This window comes from Cyprinus carpio, chromosome A4 (genome assembly GCF_018340385.1).
Source record: "Cyprinus carpio isolate SPL01 chromosome A4, ASM1834038v1, whole genome shotgun sequence".
NCBI classification, from domain to species: Eukaryota; Metazoa; Chordata; class Actinopteri; order Cypriniformes; family Cyprinidae; genus Cyprinus; species Cyprinus carpio.
The window spans coordinates 22,417,209-22,443,857 of NC_056575.1; the positions used below are offsets into that span (position 1 = coordinate 22,417,209).

The 26,649-nt window shown below is 36.0% G+C and overlaps 1 protein-coding gene across 3 annotated transcripts; it reads right to left on the reverse strand.

The window, feature by feature from the left end:
• Window positions 1–1,379: 1,379 nt before the first annotated feature.
• On the reverse strand, window positions 1,380–24,931 carry LOC109077900 (NACHT, LRR and PYD domains-containing protein 3-like). Of its 3 annotated transcripts, XM_042744064.1 has the most exons (10): window positions 24,856–24,931; window positions 24,207–24,393; window positions 23,557–23,649; window positions 20,788–20,901; window positions 14,696–16,558; window positions 11,959–12,132; window positions 4,813–4,986; window positions 2,540–2,713; window positions 2,407–2,453; window positions 1,381–2,334 (listed from the first exon to the last, which is right to left on the reverse strand). In XM_042744064.1, the coding sequence occupies exons 2-10, from the start codon at window positions 24,350–24,352 to the stop codon at window positions 1,760–1,762; spliced, it is 3,360 nt and encodes a 1,119-aa protein (XP_042599998.1). In that variant the 5' UTR covers window positions 24,353–24,393; window positions 24,856–24,931; the 3' UTR covers window positions 1,381–1,759. The 3 variants fall into 3 exon arrangements, with proteins under 3 accessions (XP_042599994.1, XP_042599998.1, XP_042600003.1); XM_042744060.1 differs by having other exon boundaries at window positions 1,380–2,453; XM_042744069.1 differs by lacking the exons at window positions 1,381–2,334; window positions 2,407–2,453; window positions 2,540–2,713; window positions 4,813–4,986 and adding an exon at window positions 7,410–7,654.
• Between the last annotated feature and the right edge of the window lie 1,718 nt (window positions 24,932–26,649).

Genomic DNA, 26,649 nt, shown 5'->3' on the forward strand with positions numbered 1-26,649 from the left:
TATAGGCTTGTAGTAAGCTGTCTCTTGCCTAATTAGGTGACAAAAATATCAGGAAACAACACCTCTGGCCATTCCGTTGGGTCCGACTGTCCAAATGGTATCTGTGACTGGACAAATGACCCAACGGAATGACCAGAGGTGTTGTTTCCCAACATTTTTTGTCACCTATATAGGCAAGAGATGCGGCTCAGTTTTTATACGTATGTTGCTGTATTGAGCAGCAGAAATGATTTTATTTAGGCCATTCTGAGTCAACGCCATACTTTTCCAATGATGGGGAAAGGACTGTTTTCCCACACGCCAACTCCACCCACACAATTATGATGCGACACCAATCAAGTCTATGGCAGTTAATGATGGTAATGAATGTTAGCCAATCATAAAATTGGGTGGTTACACTGACATCTTTACGAGAAAACACCCCAAAACCCATTGTTTCTGTCAGAACATAATAAAATAAACAATAAAAAGCATGTCATGACCCCTTTAAAGTACATGTATTGTTTAACATCACACTTTTATGCATTTTCTACCCTGAAATTACTGTTGACTAGATACCCTGAAGGACCTGCACTATTTCTGTGGGGAAAAGGAAAATGGAACTGACTGGGTAAGTATACTGGCTAAATAGACTTAGTCCCAATCCCAATTCTACCCCTCACCCCTTCACTTTCCCCTTCCCCTTTGTTTCGCGCCTTCATATGAAGGGGTGGGTGTGTCTCAATTCTCTTTTGCTTGGAGGGGAAGGGGTAGGGAGAAAGGCAAGATAGCCTTTCAAATGAAGGGGTATGATAAATTTCCCTGCATATGGCAATATGGCTGCCCTAGCAAGCAGAAGACCCATATAGTATATAGTAGTACATATAGTAGTATTTTTTTGCATATGTAAAGATTTTAATAACAAATAATAATTTGCTAATGTTATTGACTGCATGATAGTTCCACAACATATTTAATTGATACCCGCTGATTTGAAAACATTAATACTAGTCTGGTGCAATCCTCCAACAAACATAGGCGTCTCCTTTGCCTTCTGTGAAGTGCCAAAGAAAAAATACAAAAAAAAATAGCTGTAACCCACATAACTGAGATCACTACAGCTACCGATGGCATCTTGGAAGTTTGTGATAAACACCGGCATATTTTCTTTGATGAAGGAGCTAGCAATGACAAATGATGATGTGTAACGGTGTAGTAGTAGTGTCCCATTTCTTAGGGGAATATTTTCAGCCCTACACCTTGACACTCTGATTCAAGGGGCAAGAGGAAAGGGTAGGCGTAGGCGTAGGGGTATAAAACAGAATTGGGATTGGACCTTAGACTGTAAATACTTATTTTTAATGTTCAGTGTTTTTGTTCTGTATTTATTTTGTAGTTTTTCTTATAAATTCTTTAAAGTATTTTTCAACAAAAAATGACAATTCTGTTATTTACTATTCCTCATGTTGTTCCAAAGAACTTTTGTTTATTATGAAAAGCAAACTGGGATATTTTTAATGAAACCTGAGATTTCTGTCCCTTTACTGACAGTTCAGATAAACAAAACATTCAAGATCCAAAAAGGTCCAAAAAAATGTATCCATATGAAGCAAGCATTTTAATCCAAGTCTTCTGAAGTGACATGTTCACGTTAGAATGGAGAAACTTAATTTAGCCATAATAAATATTGATTAAAACACAGAAGTGTTTGTGTCTGTGCGTGACACATGAGAACCAATGAGGTTTGTTCTAGCACATCCCGCAGACACATAAGAATTTTTCATTTACATGTGTATGTGACGCATCGTTTGTTGGTCACAGGCTTTTCAATCTTACGCAAACACACTGAGAAACCATAAACTCCAAATCCAGCATACAGAGATTCAGTGAATGTGGAAGTGAATGTGTGTAAATGTGTGAGTGTGTGTGTGTTAGAGACGCTGTAGAAGGACAAACTGCCAGCCAACCAGTCCAAATATACACCTACTATCCGAGAGGAACGTAAGGGGACATGTATGTCAGTAGAATTATTATTGTGACGGGCAATGAATCCATTATCAGAGCAGATCAGACTCCAGGAGTTTTTATTTCGTCCAAACCAACAGTCATGACTCTTTCCTTTCCTGCTGATTCCTTTATATGTCACAGACATAACAGAATATCCCCTCCATTCAGCCTCCCAGTAACAGCGTCCAGACAGACTCTCTCTAGAAAGAACCTGATGACATACATCAAATCTTTCTGGATGATCAAGAAATGACTGTTCCTCATCCACACGCGTCACCTTTCTGTTCCCCTCAGAGAGAGTGAGACAAGTGTTTGCTGTGTTTGGATCCAGTGTGAGAAAACAGGCATCTGAACACAAGAGAGAACATTTAGAACACAACACAACTCCAGTCAATAAAGGTGTCCATTTTGCAGACTTACATTTACGTAGACCTGCTGTAATCCTGCACTCTCCTCCATGATCCACACTATAAAACACACACAGGGTTCACATTCTGCACATCAGATATAATAAGTAAACACACAGCAGTGTAACTCTTCCTGCTCAACATACTTGAGTTTGTCCAGTGAGCAGTGTGGATCTTCCAGTTTTTTAGAGAGCAGCTTGACCCCTGAATCTCCTGGGTGATTGTATCTCAGATCCAGCTCTCTCAGGTGTGAGGGGTTTGATCTCAGAGCTGAAGACACATAACAACAGCCTTTCTCTGTCACCATACAGCCAGACAATCTACAAACACACAACAACAGTCCACATCACATTAGTTTGTCAATCAAAACTACTAAAAATACTTATATTAACACAATGTACATACAGATATACATTTTTTTTTTCTTTCTTTGAGTCTTTATTTTTTACTTTCACTTTCCTAGTTACATCCCGTTGGCCCACATTGTACACCTTATGCCCATGTTCCTGTGACGTCATTGACCAGCTCTCCAAACTGATCGTTCCACCGTGGCATAAAAGTGGAGAGTAGATGTCACTAGTGAGGCCCTAGATGCTTTGAAACTTTGTTCTGTGTGTGTAATAGGGGATATACAGATTCACTGTGTTTAGTAACTGTATGTATCCAGCTTACTTAAGAAATAATTTAAGCAAATTGCTAATCACAGGATATTTATGTTCATTGCATGCATATGTTCTATTTAAAATAAATTTTGGGGATGTGCTCAAGACAGTGGAGTACAAAGATAGTAAATGCTTTCAAGCTTTATACACAGTAGGTAGTAAACCAAGTGACATGTGACAACTTTCATAGTGAAATACTACTGTGACGGTAGTGCTTGAAGTATGCTTACTTTTTACTCTACAGTACCAGTCAGTATTTTAGATCAGCTCTTTTAAAATGTATTAAATATAACCCTTAATTGCATGAATCTTTCGACAATCATTATTGCATATTCAGGTCTTTAGCGACCCAAACCTATATATCCATCATGGATGAACTGCTCTTGAACTCTCTTGAAATTTTAAAAGCAATTACAGAAGAATAAAATAAAGCATATTTAGTTTCCTTTTGAAACTTAAAAGAAATATATAAATACACACACAAAAACACACACACATTTACATACCTAGTGACCCTACACAATTTACACAAAAAAATTATTACAAAAAAATCATTTCAAAAAAATAAATTCTTTCATATAAAATTTTATTTTTTTTATTTTTTTCTATTCATATTGTTTATATCTAATAGATTTTAATACTAGGAAAGCTGATGTCTAATTAAAAAACATTAATGAGGGAGATTGTACAGAGTAATTGCTCTGCAGTAAAGAGATGTCCGTAGTTTAATTATTGCTGATAATATTCTTTTGTTTTAAAGCCTGTGGTAATAGTGATGTAGAACATCACGTCATCATTGTGTATCAAACAGTGCCACCTTGAGGAAAAGGATGCATTGCACACAATTGAGTCATGTATGTAAATAGGCACAGGTAAAAATATCTTACACATTTTTTGACCTCGGGTCTGTAGTACAACCCTATACAACAAATAAATTAAAATAATAAACAAAAAATCTCATACATTTATATATATTTTTTCTTGTTATATTGTTTATAATTAATAGATTTAAGAATACTAGGAAAGCTGATGTCTAACTTTAAAAAATTATTCAGCAGGTGACCTATTTATTCTTTATCTATCTTTTTTTTTTTTGACACATCTATTTCCCGTATACAGAGCCCTGCTCATGACATGGTGAAAATTATAATGTACATGAATTAAGAAATTATCAATTTTTTATTAAATTATTCATTTGTGTTTTAATAAATAATTAAACCATGTTTTAAATAATAACAATAATAATAATAATAATAATTATTATTATTATTATAACTAGAATAATGGATCTTAAATTGAGGAAACAAATTAATAAAACATCTTAATATTTAAACTAAAACGAATGGTTAATAAATCATGCTTGTGAGATGAAATCTTTTTTCCACACATCACACTCGGCACGCCAAAAATTGGCTTACATGTTTTCTATTTCGCATGGAAAATTATAAATTTACCAATTATTGCAGATTTTCATATAGAGTCATATTCCCTTTCTTGTGATTTGATTTAAAATGAGGAATACAAAACATGATTTGAAGCCATGTCGTTTGTGTGTTAAATAATATAATTTCTTCTGCGCAGTCACAACAAATGAAGTGCGCAGTCTAAAAGATCATTCTGGTTTAGTGAATGTTTGTGTCCGGATGTGAATGGCTCCATAGGAATAGATTTTTTCTATTCAAAATCTTGCTCGCAAAGAACATTCATGTGAAAATTCATGTTTGGTGTCCCTTAAATCTTTATGTGTTACTAAATACCTCAGTATGTTCAGCTGACAGTTTAAACTTGTCAGTCCAGCAGAAAGCAGTTTCACTCCTGAATCCAGCAGGTCATTGTTACTCAGGTCCAGCTCTCTCAAGTGGGCTTTTGATGATTTTAGAGCTGAAGACAAACTTTTACAGCACTGATCAGTGAGATTACAGCTGACCAATCTAAACAGAAAAACATTGAGGAAGCAATTAACTTTTTACAATATAACAACTTTACAATTTAACATTTACAATAATCTTTTACCATAAGACCACTTTAAAATAATGGTATATATATATATATATCACAAGGAAAATATTAATTTATCAGAATTGTAGACATGGAAAAGTGTTTTGCGCTGTTTTCACACATAAAAAGATTTGATCTGTCAGATATCAGTGAAACAACAATCTATTTACAGTGTAAATGTGGCCATAGAGGAATTCTTTAAATCCATACAATGGTCAGTTAATGTTCTCTAATCACACAAGTGAAAATTACAATACATTACAGTAGGCAGAGATAAAATTTAAGTGAAAGTGAGGTGAAAGTAATATGTGGCCAAGTATGGTGACCCATACTCGGAATTAGTGCTCCGCATTTATCACATCCAAAGTGCACACACACACAGCAGTGAACACACACACCACACGGAGCAGTGGGCAGACATTTTTTGCTGTGGCACCCGGGGAGCAGTTGGGGGTTTGGTGCCTTGCTCAAGGGCACCTCAGTCATGGTATTGAAGGTGGGAGAGAGCGCTGTACATTCACTCCACCCACATGGTACGAGACTAGAACCCGCAACCTTTGGGTTACGAGTCCGACTCTCTAACCATTCATGGTTTCAACATGTTTTCACTTTTGGTTTGATTGTTTGGTCTGAATGTCTGAAATCAGAGTTTGATTCTCCCTCTCTGATTCTCCCACAGATCTCTTTTCACATTGATCGTTTTGGTCACAAGTACCACCGTGAGTACTAGCTGCAGCCATTTACAACTGTAAACCAAACCTGTCACACAGATGTGTTAATGAAAATTAATTGACAATGGCTACATTTACATTCATCCTTACATTCATATTACCATTATATTGTGATGAAAGCATTATAGCAATGACCCTATTAGACTGGGTCACACTCTATATTAGGTGTCTTAAATAGTTATGTACTAATGTAAAAATAATTGTTAGTTACAAAATATTATTGTGTTCATGTTGTCTAGCAAATCATTTTTGCTGCGATTGAGGTGGGATACGGGTAAGGTAAATTGCATGGAAACAGGAGCGAGGAAGTAAGCTCATGCAAACAAATGTAATTAAAGAATAAAATACACTACACAACTTTTAAAACCAGAATAGATTTTAAAATACTAGGTATCATACACTTGCTGGTTTTCAAAATAGTTACAGAAAAAACTAGGCATCAAGCACAAAAGTCTGTTATCCTCAGTACTTTAAAGTAATTCTGAACACAACAAACACACCAAAACATGCCCCTTATTGATAGGAGATGCATGACAAATGAAAACAAACAGGAATGTACAGGAGCTGACTGCAGTTGTTGTTGTAGTGACTCTAAGTCATGTTCTAAGTTATAAAAAGTAACTTGTACACACTGCAATGTGAGTTAAAGTTGAAAAATGTCAGTAAAGACACATAGGACACTACAATATGCATTCTAAATAACCTGTAATGGGAATCCAGATGCAAAGATGATTAGGTGTTATCCAAACACGGTTTGTAGGTTTTAAGTATGTGGGGAGGGGAGCACACACCAGTGATTCATTGGACAATGGGAGGGCAGCAAAGAACATTCCATGAGATTCATGGATGAGTCCAAATCATTTATGTGTGACTAAATACCTCAGTATGTTCAGCTGACAGTTTAACTTGAAGTCCAGCAGAAAGCAGTTTCACTCCTAATCCAGCAGGTATTGTTACTCAGGGCAGCTCGTCTCAAGTGGGCTTTTGATTGATTTTTAGATCTGAAGACAAACTTTCACAGCACTGATCAGTGAGATTACAGCTGACGCAATCTAAACAGAAAAACATTGAGGAAGCATTACTTTTTACAATATAACAACTTTACAATTAAAACATTTACAATAATCTTTTACCATAAGACCACTTTAAAAATAATGGTATATATATATCTACAAGAAAATATTAATTTATCAGAATTGTAGACAGGAAAAGTTTTTTGCACTGTTTTCACATATAAAAGATTTGATCTGTCAGATATCATGAACAACAGAATCTATTTACAGTGTAAATGTGGCCATAGAGGAATTCTTTAAATCCATACAATGGTCAGGTTAATGTTCTCTAATCACACAAGTGAAAATTACAATACATTACAGTAGGCAGAGATAAAATTTAAGTGAAAGTGAGGTGAAAGTAATATGTGGCCAAGTATGGTGACCCATACTCGGAATTAGTGCTCCGCATTTATGCCATCCAAAGTGCACACACACACAGCAGTGAACACACACACCACACGGAGCAGTGGGCAGACATTTTTTGCTGTGGCACCCGGGGAGCAGTTGGGGGTTTGGTGCCTTGCTCAAGGGCACCTCAGTCATGGTATTGAAGGTGGGAGAGAGCGCTGTACATTCACTCCACCCACAATCCCTGCCGGTATGAGACTCGAACCCGCAACCTTTGGGTTACGAGTCCGACTCTCTAACCATTCATGGTTTCAACATGTTTTCACTTTTGGTTTGATTGTTTGGTCTGAATCAGAGTTTGATTCTCCCTCTTCTCTTCTCCCACAGATCTCTTTTCACATTGATCGTTTTGGTCACAAGTACCACCGTGAGTACTAGCTGCAGCCATTTACAACTGTAAACCAAACCTGTCACACAGATGTGTTACAAGAGATTAATTGACAATGGCTACATTTACATTCATCCTTACATTCATATTACCATTATATTGTGATGAAAGCATTATAGCAATGATGCTATTAAACTGGTTCACACGCTATATTAGGTGTCTTAAATAGTTATGTACTAATGTCAAAATAATTGTTAGTTACAAAATATTATTGTGTTCATGTTGTCTAGCAAATCATTTTTGCTGCGATTGAGGTGGGATACGGGTAAGGTAAATTGCATGGAAACAGGAGCGAGGAAGTAAGCTCATGCAACAAATGTAATTAAAGAATAAAAAATACACTACACAACACTTTTAAAAACAGAATATATTTTTTTAAAATACTAGGTATCATACACTTGCTGGTTTTCAAAATAGTTACAGAAAAAAAAAAACTAGGCATCAAGCACAAAAGTCTGTTATCCTCAGTACTTTAAAGTAATTCTGAACACAACAAACACACCAGAACATGCCCCTTTATTGATAGGAGATGCATGACAAATGAAAACAAAAACAGGAATGTACAGGAGCTGACTGCAGTTGTTGTTGTAGTGACTCTAAGTCATGTTCTAAGTTATAAAAAGTAACTTGTACACACTGCAATGTGAGTTAAAGTTGAAAAATGTCAGTAAAGACACATAGGACACTACAATATGCATTCTAATAAACTGTAATGGGAATCCAGATGCAAAGATGATGAGGTTTTATCCAAACAGGTTTGTAAACAGAAAAAATTATGTGAGTAATCACAAAAAACAATTAAAAAAAGCAGGTAGACAATCAATGTTGGAGGGCAGGTAAATGAGGAGATTGTAGGAGCACAGGTATTCACACTGAAGATCATTGGAGGAACAGAAACTAAGATTTACCATACTGGGCACCTTGGGAGTAAAGATAATCTGACACTAAGATCACTTGATCAACAGGGAGGTATACAGGAAGATCACTTGTAGATCACAGTATTATTACAGAAAATAACAATCACTGGAGGTACTAAGACAACAGGTTAGTTATGCTGCCTTCACAAGCTATCAGATTTATCATAAATATGAGTTTCCTATTTGGAAATTGGACATGAACGAATTCTGTTGAATTTACCACTGGGAAACTCAGAAATAATTTTAATACACAAGTTTCCAAGTTGGGTGGGCCATAAACTCTAAACATGGCAGAGGAGAGAAAGTATTAGTACTGTAAGAGTAGCTGTAGTACTATAAAGTTTTATTCATTTTCCCCACATCTACATTGCTTTCTCCTGAAGATACAGTCATGTATAGTTATGTATATAAATAACCATTTGATGCATATTCTATGTATTAAACACAGCAAAATAGCACTTATTTCACCAAAATTCCCTTTCGCACGTGAGTTTAAAATATTCAAGCTGAGACCCCGGCGTGAGTTTCTTTTTTTTCAGGCGACCGTTATTTAGAGTGTACCGCCTTATTGTTTTCCATGGCCACACGTCATGCTTGTCATGTGACACACCAAAGCCAAAAATAGATCTGTATGACACATGGACCGCTTTTATTTTCGTTTTTTTTTTTCTGTTTTATTCAAAATATTCACAACAAACATACTAACTATATTATGGTATATCTGATATTCCGATTCTGAAATATGTGCAAGTAAAAATATATTTGGTAGTTTTAAACACTTTTATATCGACCGTGTTAGTTGATCTATACCGGGTGATGGGCGCCGCCATGTTAGTTTTTGCGCTGAATCCGAGCTGTGGGATTTACAGCACGCAAAAATTCATCCTTTCCTCCCGAAAAACACGTTAAAAGTATGTCTCAGGTAAACTCGGAGAAAGGCAGAATAAACTTTATAGTTACCTACACAATCTGTATATGATATCAATAAAAACATGTAGTCAGATTATATTTGAATAGTTTGGTTCCAAAACGCGATAAACGCCATTTTTAAAAAAAATTGGTTTCCGCCAAAATCAGTATTATTTTTTGTGGTCGGTATTGAAAAGACAATTTTAAATTTTACGCAAAATGCGATATTCGCAGAGTTTATTAGGTCATGTTTTCTCCCTTTTTTTTTTCCAAAACGCGACAAAGCGCCCAGTCTCTCCCTTTTTTGCAGAATGCGGTATATCCTCTCAACCAATCACAGTGCACCATTCCACTCACTGTAAAATACTAACAACCAATCACAGCGCACAATTCCACGCACTCTAGACAGTAAAAGGCGGCACTTTGAATACACTCCGCATCTTAAGTTTTACTTCTCTACTTTGTGATCAAGGGCTGCACGATAAATCGCATGTGATTGTCATCCGCATCTCGTCAGTAAAGCCGATTCTGTGATTAATAGTACCGGTAAATCTCCATCACAGGCTTTTAGATGGAGCGACATTTAATACACAAGAGCCGTAGATCACCGACAAGCTGCACTATATCGCGTTCATTAGATGAATCGCATTCGATTATGAACGCAATATTGCATAGCCTTTCAGTGTCAGTGTTTTTATTAATGCCATTTATGTTTTTGTTAATACAGCACATAGCCCTACTAGTCAACCTAAAATGAATGTAACATGGCAAAGATGAATGCACTTTTGGAAAAGTTGAAATGTAAGGGAAATATCATTTTAAAATTTCTGTGGTCCTAATGTGATATTGTTAATTGTTCTTGTTCATGATGAAATTTTCCTTTTATTGCTGTAATTAATTTATAGCATTAAAAAGATGACCCACTGAATTCATTTCGGAAGCGATGACTGATGGATGTATTTTTTAGTCCAGTGCCTTATATAAGTATTGATTATGATATAATATAATTAGTATTGACCAAGTTCAGAGGCTGTCATAAATGTGGATAAACTTACTGTGTTGTGTATTTTAATTTTCCATCAGTTTCAAATATGAAAAAAAATAACTTTTCATATTGATTCAATTGATTTATTGCATTTTGAGAAGAAAAAAAAAAAGTATCATGGATTCATTGCATTTTGAGAAAAAAATTATAAAATGTTATAATAAATATTTGAAAATCAAAACCTATATTTTATTTTTTAATGTTATTATAACCCTAAAGATGCTATGTGAAAGTTTGAAACAGAAAATCTTGCGACTTTCTTGGTAAAGAAAAACACATTTTTACTCAAAGTAATCAAAATGGATTTATTGCGTTTTGGAACCAAAAACTCTTCATTTGTAAGGGTCATTATTGCCGTTTCCATAGACATCAGCGTGTATTTTACAAACTGTAAATTGTATGTTTTTGCTAGTACTTATGTGTTTTTTTTTTATATCTGAAACCTAAAATAAGCATTATATGGTTGAAAACACTGAATATTTGTGATAATATGTCTAGCGCTCAGCGCATCTGATCTGGCTCTGCGCCAGCCAAAGTGCGAAAGCGGATTTAAAATTCAGCAGTTGATGACCGTGACACACTGAAAGTTCTAATCCCCGGTGTGATCGTAACGCATCATCAGCCAGCTGAATATCAAGATAGCACAGTGATAGTTTATATAGTAACCAATGAACAAAGCAAAATAGCACTTATTTAAAAAAAAATCCAGCCAGCTGAATATCAAGATAGCACAGTGATAGTTTATATAGTAACCAATGGATGGAATGCTACATCTTATTCAAAACCTGTTGGATAATGACTGAATATCTTCTATACTATTTGGCTTGAATAACATTTCCCCAAGAGACACGCAAGAATGAACTCATGAATGGGCCATCCACTATGATCCCTGTTCTTTCTGATAACAAAGCACTTGAACACAACAAACTTGTAATTACAACTTCAAAAGTGGGAAGTAGGAAGTGTCTGAGCATGTGAAGACAGAGCATAACTGACAGTAGTGGTTCATAATCATGGTCCTGGAGAACCCTTAATAAAACTCATTTCAGATGTCTCTCTAATCTAGCATACCTTATTCAACTCTACATTTAAGGGTCTTTACTAATGAACTGTTAAGACCCTTAAATGTGTGTGTCAGATAAGACATCAAAAACGTGCAGTGTTAGGGGTTCTTCAGGAGCAGGATTGGGAACCACTGATCCACAGGTTAGTGAATAGCAAGGATAAGTCTGTATTCAGACCAGTGAGTGAGGAGTGAGAATGGCTTTTGTAAAAGTGTGATTCAAACCTCGAGGTATATAATCTGGGCAAAAGTTGTGCAGTGTATTTCTGCCTCAAGATGTCCTTACTCTGATTATTGGCTATAATCGCATTAGTGGAGAATATGTAAATATAGTCAGTAATGTCATCCACAGTATTTGAACAGTGAAGGAGTAACTGTGAAAGTCAAACCTCAGTATGTTCACTTGACAGTGTGAACTCTTCAGTGCAACAGAGAGCAGCTTCACTTTTGAATCCTGCATATCGTTGTTACTCAGGTCCAGCTCTCTCAGATGGGAGTCTGATGATTGTAGAGCTGAAGACAAACTTTCACAGTGTTGATCAGAGAGACCACATCCAGCAAGTCTATAACAGGATGGCACAGCAATAAAGAGAAGATGGATGGTTAAAAACTAGGCATTACGCAATAAACGACTGAGGATTACAGACTTTCAAGTTATTCTGAACACAACAATGGCATCATTACTGCTGCTATTAAGATCACCGGCAAAGCCCAGAGATGAGCAGTGTTTCAGACTCATTTGAGCTGCCCTCATGCATCCCACAAAATACCTGTAATCCATTTCAAACAGACTTCTACTCTACCAGTACCAACCACACAGGTGGTTTATTCAATAATCCATATTGTTCTAAGCTTTATTGTGAACAACAGGGTGAATTTAGCTTCTATTTCACTACTGTTACCCATTTTGCTAGTCTAGACTTCATATTTGAAGAGTTTGGTTCCAAAACGCAATAAATCCATTTTAATTAATTTGAGTAAAAATGTGTTTTCTTTACCAAGAAAGTGGCAAGATGAAAACCACTATTTTTCTGTTTCAAACTTTCACATAGCATCTTTAGGTTATAATACCATTAAAAAGTATTACCCCCCCCCCCCCCCCCCAAAAAATGCAATAAATCCATGACATTTTTTTGTTTTTGTTTTGTTTTTTTCATTGAATCAGTATGAAAGTTATTTTTAATATTGAAACTGTTGAAAATACAAAACATAGTAAGTTGATTCACATATGACAGGCTCTGAACTTGGTCAATACTAATCTTATATACAGGCACTGGACTAAAAATACATTCATCAGTCATCGCTTCCAAAATGAATTCAGTGGGTCATCTATAAATGAATTAGGTCTACAACAATAAAATAAAATTTCATCATGAACAAGAAAATGAACAATATCGCATTAGACCACAGAAATTCCAAAATGACATTTCCCTTACATTCAACTTTGAAAAGTGCATTAATCTTCGTCATGTTACATTCCTTTAGTTGACTAGTCCTATACGCTGTATAAACAAAAACATTAATGGCATTAATAAAACCCCCACTGACAAGCTACGCAATATCGTGTTCATGATCAAATGTGACTCATCTTCAATTATGTACACAATATTGCATAACTTGTCAGTGATGTGTATTAAATGCCGCTCCATCTGAAAGCACGTGATGGAGATTTATCACAGAACAGGCTTTACTGACGAGATGCGCATGACAATCACATGCGATTTATTATGCAGCCCTATGTTTGTTGATCACAAAGTACAAAGTAGATGAGAAAAACCAGGATGCCAGGTATATTCAAAGCGCTGCCGTTACTGTCTAGAGTGTGTGGAATGGTGCGCTGTGATTGGTTGAGCAGAGCAGTTCTGCAGAGAAAGGAAACTGGTGTTTGTTGTGGTTTGGAAAAAAGGGAGAAAACATTAGAGGTCGACCGATAGTGGATTTTACCGATACTGATAGCTAGGTTGGATCACACTGGCCGATACAGATTAATCAACCGATAGTTTTTAAAATGGATACTAAATGAAACTAAAACAGTGCTTTAATTTTTTTTTTAAAAACAATACCAGTACTGAACCATACTTTTTAAATGAATAAACATATTAATTATTATATTGATCAATAAAGTTATATCATAGTTTACTAATGTTTAAAAAAGAAACTTTAAAAATAAAAAATGTAGCCTATTAGAATTAGTAAATGTTGAAATGAACACACTAGTAACAATACTTCTACAGCTTTCATTAATATTACAAATGGACTCTTACTATTAAGTATTACCATTTAATTTCAACAGTCAAAACCAATGAATCGGTCGGCCGAAAACATGACCTAAGAACTCGGTGGATATCGTACATATTTTGCGTGTAATTTAAAATTAAAAATTGTACTTTTCATTTAAATACCACCAGATACTGTACTGATTTTAATGCGGAGAGGCCGCTTTCGTACTGTCTACATTTTTTTTTTCTGATAACTGTTCCGCCAAATGCCATTTTGGAACCAAACTCGGCCGAAAAACAGGACCTCAGTTATCGTATTTTGCATTTTTCTTACTGTATATATACAACTAATACTTTAAATTTTTTCTTAACAACAGCTAAAACTTTAAATTCCTAATTAACAATTTGAAACTTAAAAAAAATATCTAAATTTATATATATATATCACGATTAATCACATCAAAATAAAAGTAAATATAGGTATCTAATATTATTATATATATATACACACAAATAAATGTGTATATATATATATATATATATATATATTTATATATATTTTTATAGATTATAAATAATATTTTAATATATAAACATAACACACACATATATATATATATATAATAATATACACAGTATACACACATATATATATATATATATATATATAATATATATATATAAATATATAAATATGCTTTCCACTTAACTGTACTTCTACTGTCTACTGTTCAGTGTGCTTTCAACTGTTATTTACTTTCTGCTTCAATGCTCATGGGAGGAACAGATGATTTTATTCACATATTGTTCTATGAATAAACACGATCATGATTTGATAAATGAATTAGTTCAAACAAACCTGTTTCTTCTATGACAAATGAATGTGATGACATGAATGAATACTCACAGAGCTTTTCTGTAGTTTCTCACAGCTGGTAACAGTCTCCGTCTTCCCTCAGATGATGTATTATATTTGATGAGGTCAAACTCATCCAGCACCTCCTCTGACATCTGAAGCATGTAGGCGATTGCTGAACAGTGATTAGGAGTGAGTTTCTTCTCCGAGTGTTTGTCTGATTTCACAAAATGCTGAATCTCTCTGTAAAGACTCTGATCTTTAACTTCCAGCAGACAAAGGAACAGACTGATAGATTGTTCAGCTGAGAGACGATTATTTCCCTTGATTTTGTGTTTAATTTTAATTTTAATTTTTCTGATTGTTTTTGAGCTATTCTCTGTGCATGTCAAAAGGGCCTGTAAGACTCTCTGATTGGACCCCAGTGAGACCCCCAGCAGGAACCGCAGAAAAAGATCCAGGTGTCCATTTTTACTCTGAAGAGTTATTTTAACTGCTGACATTAGCAGCTCACACAAAGGCCTTTTTTCAGATGTGTGTGTCTTATGTTTATCATTCAGAAACAACTTCAGTGGCTCCATGTTGTTCAACAGATGGGAGTAAAACACATAGAATGCAGCCAGAAACTCCTGAAAGCTCAGATGTATGAAACAGTAGACTTTCCTCTGATGAAACACAGATTCCTCTTTAAAGATCTCAGTGCAAATCCCAGAATACACAGAGGCATCAGTGACATCTATGCCGCTCTCTCTCAGGTCCTCCTCATAGAACATCACATTGCCCTTCATCAGCTGTTTGAAAGCCAGTTCAGCAAGTTTCACAATAATTTCTCTGTTGGACTGCACTAGTTGCCCTGGATCTCTCTCTTCATACTTCTGATTCCTCATGTTTATCTGAGTGAGTAGGAAGTGGATGTACATTTCAGTCAGAGTTTGAGGGATTTCTGCACTCAGATCTTCTTTCAGGAGCTTCTGAAGCACAGTGGATGAGATCCAGCAGAATACAGGGATGTGGCACATAATGTGGAGGCTTCTTGCTCTTTTGATGTGTGAGATGATTCTGCTGGCTTGATGCTGGTCACTGATTCTCTTCCTGAAATATTCCTCCTTCTGAGGCTCATTGAATCCCTGAATTTCAGTCAGACGGTTGATGTATTTGGAGGGGATCTGACTGGCTGCTGCTGGTCTGGAGGTGATCCAGATGAGAGCAGAGGGAAGCAACTTTCCTTTCATCAGGTTTGACATCAACACACCCAACGATGAAGTCTCAGACACATCAGAAACTTTCTCACTGTCTGAAAACATCAGTGTGATTCTGCTTTCATCCAGACCATCAAAGATGAACACAACTTTACACTCCTCATAAATCTTGGAGTCCAGATCTTGAAGTTCAGGATGAAAGTCCAGCAGAAGTCTGTGAAGACTGTACTGATGATCTCGGATCAAGTTCAACTCTCGAAATGGTAGCACAAAAACGAAATCCACATCCTGATTGGCTTTTCCCTCAGCCCAGTCCAGAATGAACTTCTGCACAGAGACGGTTTTTCCAATTCCAGCGATGCCTTTAGTTAGAACAATCTTGATTTGGTCTTTCTCCTTACATCCTGGTTCAGGTGATGGTTTAAAGATGTCATTGCAGTAGATTGGAGTGTCTTGTGAGCATGGTTGTGGTCTGGCTTTTTTGTCCATCTGTAAAATCTCATGTTCTTCATTCACTCCTTCACTCTCTCCCTCTATAATGTAGAGCTGTGTGTAGATCATGTTCAGGAAGGTTTGATTCTCTTGTAGTTTGACTCCCTCACATAATCTCTCATACTTGTTCTTCATGCTGGTTTTGAGTTGGTTTTTGACTCTCTGTAGTTTATCATGTACTGATTGGTGAGATTCCTTCTGCAGGTCTCCAGTCTGATCACCTCTATCCACACAGCAGAGACCATAAGAATAAGACAAAGATTGAATGAGACCATGAGCAACAAGATCTTTGAGTAAAGTAATGTGTCATTTTTTTAAATAAATCAAGACACAATAAATAGCGCTATAGGCCCAGACTATTTTTATACAGAAACTATTCCATATCATCTAGAACCATATATTATATATATTTTCAGAGGACCCTTGGGGCAATAGCATGCCACTTTAAGAAATAATTTTTCTAATGAACAGTAAGATGTTAAAATACATTACATCAGCTCCTGCTTCTGGAGACACCACATACCATGCAGCTAATATTTTAACAAATATTTCACATTCTGATATGCTTGAACTGAATATGGTGGCAGCAATATGTGAAATTTCTCCAAAAGGAGTTTGCACTTCTGGTTTGTCATAGTCACATGCATTTAAATGGAAGTGTGTTCGACTATGTGGCACTGCACAGATGGATCAGCGTTTGACTTCTGTGGAAAATAAACTGTGGTAAGGTACACAAAAACACCACCCAAGTGTCAATACAGAAAGCAGAATGTATTCGATTTCACAACAGAGTTGGGTTCCATCCGTAATCAAACAAACTTGCCTTGAATTTCTTACTATATGCTCCCCAATTTGGAAACTAAAGCTTCTTTGTGAATTATGCAGTGCATTGTGTGTATGCGAATCTGTTTGATTTGAGATTAGCCTAAATTGTCATAGTCATCCATCACTGTCATCACTTGTATGTGCATTAACAGTATCTCTGCATGGTTTTCTGCAGTGAGCCAGAGTGATTCATTCTTATTATTTAGTAAGTAAGGAGGCATCTGAGGTAAAGAGTAATTTGTGGAACCTCATTTTATGAACAAATAAACATGGAGAGACTAAAATAATTTTCAATAAATTCCATGTATAAAGCTTGTTTTCCAGCATCTTCTGCAAATTTGACCCCTTTCCAACAGTGACTGTATGAGATCTATCTTTCCACTAAAGGGACCCATACACAACTATAACAAAAGGGATATGAAAGTATTATATAGCAAATATTAAAGGGATACTCCATCCCAAAATGAAAATTTTGTCATTATTCACTTACCCCCATGTCATTCCAAACCCGTAAAAGCTTCGTTCGTCTTTGGAACACAATTTAAGATATTTTGGATGAAAACAGGGAGGCTTGAGACTGTCCCATAGACTGACAAATAAACAATAAATAAAATAAATAAATAACAGTGTCAGAGTCCAGGAAAGTATGAAAAGCATCGTTAGAATAGTCCATCTGCCATCAGTGATTCAACCGTAACGTTATGAAGCGACGAGAATACTCTTTGTACACAAAGGAAACAAAAATACACAGTCTATGGGACAGTCTCAACCCTCCCTGTTTTTCATTCAAAATATCTTAAATTGTGTTCCGGAGACGAACTAAGCTTTTACGGGCTAGGAACGACATGAGGGTAAGTGATTAATGACAAAATTTTCATTTTGGGATGAAGTAACCCAAAACATGTTTTAAGTCCACATCCATTGTGCCAGTACCGAAACACTCCTCCCCGATGTGCTTAAATGACTACCGCCCTGTAGCACTCACACCCATCATTATGAAGTGCTTCGAGCGATTGGTCATTCCCTCCAAGCTGACCACAAAACTTGGAGACCTGGACATTAACACCTCCCTCTGCAACTGGATCATGGACTTTCTGACCAGCAGACCTCAGCATGTTCGGTCAGGCCACACCCACTCCACCACCATCACACTTAACACCGGAGTACCACAGGGCTGTGTGCTGAGCCCATTCCTTTACTCCCTTTACACCCACGACTGCAAACCTGTGCATGGATCCAACTCCATCATTAAGTTTGCAGATGACACCACAGTGATTGGCCTCATCAGTGACAACGATGAGACTGCCTACAGGGAAGAGGTACAGCACCTGGCCACATGGTGCGCTGACAATAACCTGCTCCTTAACACCAGTAAGACAAAGGAGCTCATTGTGGACTTCAGGAAGAAGAAAGGAAGCACGCATGACCCCATCCACATTAACGGGATGGTTGTTGAACGTGTCTCCAGCTTCAAGTTCCTGGGAACCACCATCACGGAGGACCTGTCCTGGACCACAAACACCTCCAGCCTGGTCAAGAAGGCTCACCAACGCCTCTTCTTCCTCAGAACACTGAAGAAGAACCAACTGTCTTCAGCTATAGTGGTAAACTTTTACCGGTGTGCGATCGAGAGCATCCTGACCAGCTGCATCACAGTCTGGTATGGGAACTGCTCGGTGGCTGAACGCAAAGCACTGCAGAGGGTGGTGAAAACTGCCCAACGCATCACAGGGACACCACTTCCTGCTATTGAGGACATCCAGAGGAAACGCTGTCTACGTCGAGCTCGCAGCATTCTTAAGGACTCCTCTCACCCTGACCATGGACTGTTTAAACCTCCTGCCCTCCGGGAGGCGCTTCAGGAGCCTCTGGACAAGAACCAGCAGATCCAGGAACAGCTTTTTCCCTACAGCTGTCTCCTTGCTGAACTCTGCCCTCTGACACCCCCCACACCACCATACACACAGACTCCTCCCCCACTTCATCACTACGTCTGACTGATTTATTTATTATTTATTTATTTACAACAAGCAAAAAACAGCAAACTGGCTATTACTTGCACTACTGTCTGTTCATCCAGGAACACTGAATAACCCATTTGCACACTGAAATATTTTCTATGCACTTTACTTCCATTGCAATAGTGTAAATTGTTCATATGTTCATAGTTCTGCCTATAGTGTACATACACTTCACATATTTCATCTGTATAGTATGTTCATAGTACACCTATCTGTATATCATGCTGATAGTATTTAAAATCTGTAAATTTTGTCCATAATACTTATCTGTATAGTTATTGTACATATTGTAGACCTTGTATATTCTGTACTTACTGCTTATTGCACTTCTGGTTAGATGCTAACTGCATTTCGTTGCCTTGTACCTTACATGTGCAGTGACAATAAAGTTGAATCTAATCTAATCTAAGAGCATGAAGGTGTGTAAATTGGTCATATTTTTATATATATATAGGAAATATGTAAATATCCTATGTATCTTCTAAAGGGAGTGCTACATAAAAAAGAGATACTATGGCTGTAATAATACAGGTATTTTGTTTAAGAGTCTTATGTTTTTGAAGTTTGATTGATGCTAAATAAATAAATAAAAGAAAGACCAATGTAAACAATACTGAACTTGTGAGAAACAAGGAAGATTGTCCACTAGGTGGATGTATAATATAAATTACATTAAACAAAAATAGATAGTTATTAATCATATTTTTATTAACCCACCAATAGGAATTCAAGGGATATGCTAAAGCAAAGAAAACAACCAATAAGCATTATAGAATAGGCTGAGATGTGCACTGCCACACACCTAACACATGATTATAGCAGGTTTCATGTGTTAAAACCAAACTTTTAAATGAAGAAGAAATATAATAGCACACTCCCTTATACACTGTTTATTTGTTACCGATGTTTCAGCCAGACCAGTAGCATTTCTGGTGTGCCATAGCTAAACTACATCCAGTATGGTTCTCAGTTGTGTGCTCTCATCTGGACCATATAGCTAATCACATATGTGATCCAAAAGAAAATTCCCTCCAATTCTAAAGCAATGGAAAAATATATATAGTGAATATTTGGCCTACATGTGTTCAACCATGCCATATCTAGGTCAAATGTGACAGAAATCGTTTATATTTGTCCCAAAACTTCTTGCTATCTGGGATGGCCAGTATGAAGCATCGTGTCCGTGCCTTCGACACAGATATGCGACAATAACATTACTGTTTGTAGCAATCAAAGCCATCAGTTATTTTTACGTCTGAACTTTTTCTTGATGTGATTTAGTTGACTAGTGAAATCGGCTGTGGGGCAGGGTTTGCATTTAATTGGTTTAAAACAAAATCATGTTTATGGCATGCTTCTTCTTAGTGACCGTAGCTTCTAAGCATGGTGAGTCTTGGATTCGGCACTCTGTTGAGAATGTCTTTGTGTTCACCATGAACTCTGAGTTCATTTGGGGCTAAACCCCAAATCAAAACTTAATATACTCCCCTTTTACTTAAATTTCAACCCATATAGCTGTTTGAAATATGATGGGGGTCCAGTAAATTAAAAATTCTGACTAGTTTAAAATAATTATTCTTGTCTGCAGTAGTGGTTATTGTCTCACCTGGGTTTAAAGGTCACTGATCCTTCACGTAGATTTGGAGGCTGATTTATTGACCTGGCACTCTCCAAAGACACACAGCTGGGCTCTGAAGATGCTGCTCTTTTTCTCTTTTTTCTAGTGATACAAAAAAAAAAAAAAACAACAACAACAAAAACAATTAATATTGTGTGACTTTTCCTCTGATCAGTGGTGTAACTATTGGCAGTGCAGGTGGGGCAGTTGCACTTGGGCCTGGGGTCTGTGAACATCTCGCCCTTGAACTATTTTTATGGCACATTTTTAAAATCTTTTTTGAAGCTTCACACCAGTGATGTCCTCAGGATCACCCTGCATCACCCAGTTTATTATCCATTATAGCATAAAAAACAATCGTTCTGGTAAAAAGATGAACACTTCAAAATATTGCCATAGGCCTACCATTAATACTTAAGTCCTCCGGTTTCATTTTACAGTATAAACAGTCAATAACCAAGGCACAAGATGACAGCAGTTGTGTTTGAATTAAATACTTTTTTCTTTTTATAATTGTTTTTACCTTAGTTCTTACCCTTTATTCTTTACTTTAATTCTTAATGTAACAAATAAAACCTGTACTTGATTAGGATCATTACTGTGACTTAGGCTACGTTTACACAGCAATCTAGTCAAAGACAGAAAAGTTTTTCCCTTGCGTTTTTAAAAAGTTTCACGCATACACGTTTTCAAAATGAAAACAGCCAAAAACGCTGTATTACGTATGCCAGGCCAGTAGTTGGCGCTGTCACCTTGTTAGTAAACAGTACCTGTAAGCAAGTGACGATTATATGTTGTATATGATGCATCTCCACTGTTGATTGTAATATTGGTAGAGTAAATCCACACTTTGCTGAAGAAGCGTTAGCAAACTCTTGAGCAGCAACAACAGTAACATGTACTCTGCCATTGTTGTGTGTCTTTGTTCGCGTTGCCTTTAAAATCAACACGTAGGCCTACTGCATGTCTACATGTGCACGTACTACGTACACGCATGATGTCACCATTTTCAAAGATTCCCGTTTTGGGTGTTTACACAGAAATGACAACAGTGGCATTTTCAAAAGCTTGCACTTTGAAATCCGTTTTCAAAAATATGCGTTTTCAGTCACCAAAACGCTGTTGTCGTGTAAATGAACAGGAAAAATGCATAAAAAGTTTCCCATTTTTGGCTGAAAACTTTGTCGTGTAAATGACCCTTTAGCCATTGACATGTCTTGCTTGGTTTGTGTGCAAAATTAGATTTGTCTTGAATATGTGTGACTTGGTCCCACCTCTGCTTAAGCATCTGTGTTCAAATAAATAAGAAAAAACACCTAGTTTTACTGTGTCACATTCCCAATTTATCTAATCTAAAAACTTAACTAAAATTAACTGAAATATATGGCTCATTTCAAACAACATATCAAATTATTAAACCGTCTGAAGGAAGTGCGATTAGTGTTTGCCTGAGCAAAACCCAGATGGTTCCCAGAGCTTAAAGGTAAAATTGGGTTAATGGTAAATGTAGCTTTATTTATCCAAATGCAGCCTGTGGCAAACCGAATGAACACTTAAATTTTAGAGAAATTGATGTATAGTATCATTTAATGAGAGACAACAAAGACATTGAACTTTTCATAGTTTATGAAAAGATGTTTTGAGAGCACCATATGGGTTGAGATTGTAAATATAACGCAATGCTCTGCCAACTGAGCTATACAAGGCTGGCTGTATCTATTCGCAAGTTATTATATATGAAGAGTTTGGTTCCAAAACGCGATGAATCCGTTTTGATTAATTTGAGTAAATAAATGCAATAAATCCATGATAATTTTTTTTCTCAAAATGCAATAAATCCATTGAATCAATATTAAAGTTATATTTCATATTGAAACTGATGAAAATACACAACATAGTAAGTTGATCCACATATGACAGGCTCTGAACTTGGTCAATACTAATACTTATATACAGGCACTGGACTAAAAATACACTCATCAGTCATCACTCCCAAAATTAATTCAGCGGGTCATCTTGTTTGCTATAAATTAATTACAACAATAAAAGAAAATTTCATCATGAACAAGAACATAAACAATATCACATTAGACCACAGAAATTCCAAAATGTAACCCTCAGAGAAATCGTGATTTACAGTGCATATACATGAGTATGTGCGTTCTCTGGGATATGAAAGTGTCCTGTTGCCGAAAGGGGCGCCATATAACGCAATGCTCTGCCAACTGAGCTATACAAATCCAAATTATGATGCAGAAAAAAAGAGTGTACAGAGCATTAATATGAAAGTGTCCTGTTGCCGATAGGGGCGCAATTGTAGTACACGCTCTGATGGATCATATTTCAGGGATTTGGACAAACAACCTATGCGGGCGTATTGGTTGGAGGACATGTTGATTATTTCCTATTAGTTATACCTATTATTATAATTAAAAATATTTCAATATCAACATAATTTTCCAATTAGTTAGGACAGGCCTATATTAGTTATAGTTATTTTTAACAGGTTAAAGAATACAATTCATGGTATTTCAACACAACTTCTACTCATGAATTTGATGGCTGCTACTGGATCATTGAAGGTAAACATCATATTATGTGACTACACATTACAGAGAGATAACAACTTACTAGCTATGGTCTAGTTTAAGAACAAATGTTGCAACCACAGTAAAGAGTTAGTTACAAACTAGCTGTTGCAGCCCTACCCTGATGTTTAAATCTGTATCTTGCCCGCAGGACTGGTTATTGTCTCACCTGGGTTTAAAGGTCATTGGTCCATCACTTAGATCAGGAGGCTGATATATGGGCTCTGGACATGCTGTTCTTTTTCTCTTTCTTCCATTGACACTGAGGAAAAACATCAATAATTTATACAATTAAAAGTATGTAATTAAAAATAATTTGTGTTGTTTTAGGATGACAGTTTTCGTTATGTGTTTTTTTTTCTCTCTGTGAATATCTAAGATCCTCAAAAGTCATGACATTTGGTCGACATATGAGAACCAATGAGGTTTAAATGTGAGGTTTAAATTTCAACCTGCTCATCATGAAATGTAATCGTATCACTGCTGCAAATTTGGATTAAACCCCGGATTCACATGGTGTGTCAATATTATATATGTCTTTTGGAGATAATTTAAGGTTTTGAAAAGTAGAGTAAGAAAAGAAAAGAAGAAAAGAATGGTAATATTTAAAAAGTACAAAATATTTATTAGCATATTGTACCATAAAACTTTCAGTATATTTTAAAATAAAACAAACAAACTCAAAATGAATAAATTATAAATAAAAAAAATAGAAAAAAATATATTTTGAGGGTTTTGATGAGGGTCCAGTAATTTAGAAGAGTTGGAGCATTACTAGATTAAGACATAATATGTCTCCAGTGCTAGTTAATGTCTCACCTGATGGTGAAGGTCCCTGTTCCTTTACTGAAATAAATGGGTTGTCCCATGGATGCATCACTCACACAGCTGGGCTCTGGAGGTGCTCCTCTCTGGTTCTGATAGTGATCAACATCCTCCTCCTCTCTCTCATCACAGAGACTCATTTTAGAGCCAGTCTTCTTATGTCTCTATTAAAATTTCAGTTCTGCATTTAGAGAGGAAAAAACACAGCTGAACACCTGATAAAGTGGCTTACACGTTCTTGCATTATTGTGAACCACTGCATTACAGTATTGATGAGTAGTGAACAGATTAACAGATTTTTGAAGTGCGGATAACTTCTTTATTTGTAAAATGAAGTTGAACTTTAGCAGACTACAAATCAACTCATAACATAATGACAAAAGTACCAGAAAGAATGAATGAATAGAAATGAACAAACATTTAAAGACATTTCTGGGTTCGTACTAATAACTATTTGATCTACGTCATGAAATATACAATGTTTGTCATGTTGCTTTATTGACTGTTGAATCTGAACGATAATAATATTATAAAGCTCAATACAATCAATCTGCTTCATCTTTGAGTTATCTTTGTTTATAGAGTTTGTAAAGAGTATTGTGAAATTTGTCTGTTCTGATAACAGAATATGACATGAACTTACCCTGAAGACTTTAGTTGGAGTTTGATCAGTCTTTCGCTTTCGGTTTGTTCAGCTGAGGTGACGACACATCACACCTAAATCAAATCACTAACACATTATTCCAATCTCAACTCGCAAACTTCTTAATACAAATTGACATTTTAAAAATATAAAAACAAAATGAAATATTCAAATATGTATTATCACCAAATCACTATATTTTAAGAGGACTTACATTTTGGGATGTAAAAACAGGAATGGCTATGACTTAATGTGATTATTGATCTTCAAAAGGCTATGATTTATTTAAATAAACATGAGTGCTTCACATTTATTCCAAACAATTACTTATGTTCTACTTTTGATTAATTATGACAGTGTTTACTATATTGTGTCTATATTGCAATATGGCCTAAATTGATGTAAGAGTGCATATTTTCTCTCCATCTTTTTACAGTTGGAAGAAGTAAAGCATAAAAATTTCAAAATAAGAGCCCTGGTGTATTTCAGGTTTATTATTGAAAGTCAGCATTATGCTTTTTTTTTTTTCTGGTTATTATAGGTACTTTGGTTACCCAATAAACTGTATCTGGCATTTAACTTGACACTTAAATTCTGAATAATTACAGTTTGAATGAGGCAGTTTGCAGCCCCATAATAAAATCACATGGCATGGTCTTAAAAAGTATTTCACTGTGTATGACTTATCCCATTAAAGGGATAAGTCACCCAAAAAATAAAATGTAAAAGTTTTTTTATTTAACCCTCAGGATGTGTTCAAATCCCTACAACACTTGTGGTGTTCCCGGTCATAAATGACTGGGGCACAAAAAAATAGCTTATACATCTCGTTATGCAATATTATCACCTAATATTGGTATCAATCTTTTTGTCAGCTTGTATTCTGTCAATAAGAACTGATTTTGTGTTTATTTTTGAAACTGATTGATCGTAGGCCTCATTGAACTGAGCTTACGTACCTCAGTTTTTGAGTGAAAAAAGCATTATTTGTGGATAATTTTATCAGTATTAAACAGTGCAATTTTCTGTATATATGATTTATCACACTAGCATGTTCTAATATTTAACCAAGAAATTAAATAACTCTTCCCTGCGCTTCCACGTGTGTCACTTCAGAGCGGCGCATGCGCAAAGCCGACCTTATAACCTGAACTGCTTCCAGTGTAGAACAGTGAGCGCAAGCTACATTAAAGTGATTATTACGTTTTGAATATGGACATTTTTCTTAAAAAAACGCATCAATTCACTATGGAAGGCATTTGTTCACCCCCTGGAGCCGTGTGAGACACTTTTTTTTATGGATGAGCACATTTTATGTAACTGTTTATGAACAGATGCATGCAACACCCGCTGAGTTACATTAAACAGCAGTGGTGTAATGTAACGGATAATACTTCATTACAGTACTTAAGTATTTTTTGGGAGTATCTGTAATTTACTTGAGTTTTAATATTTCTGCCAACTTTTACTTTTACTCCACTATATTTCCTAATTAAATTGTATACTTCTACTCCGATACATTTCCCTGAAGCATATCCGTTACTTACTACAAAATAGTCAGAAGAACACAGACTGCAGGAAAGCATGTTTGACGAATCAATGGTCTGGCATTTGCAAGTTACACTCATGCTCATGTCCAAAAAAGTGCGCGCACAACCGCAGATGATTCATTTTCCACTCAAGTTGAGTCTGGGGTGTGCAATATAGCATCGTCTGCGATAATATGGTAAGTGTTGTTGTAATGATGTGCGGTCTGACATTATTAAGTAGGCTACACGCACGTTGATTTATTAG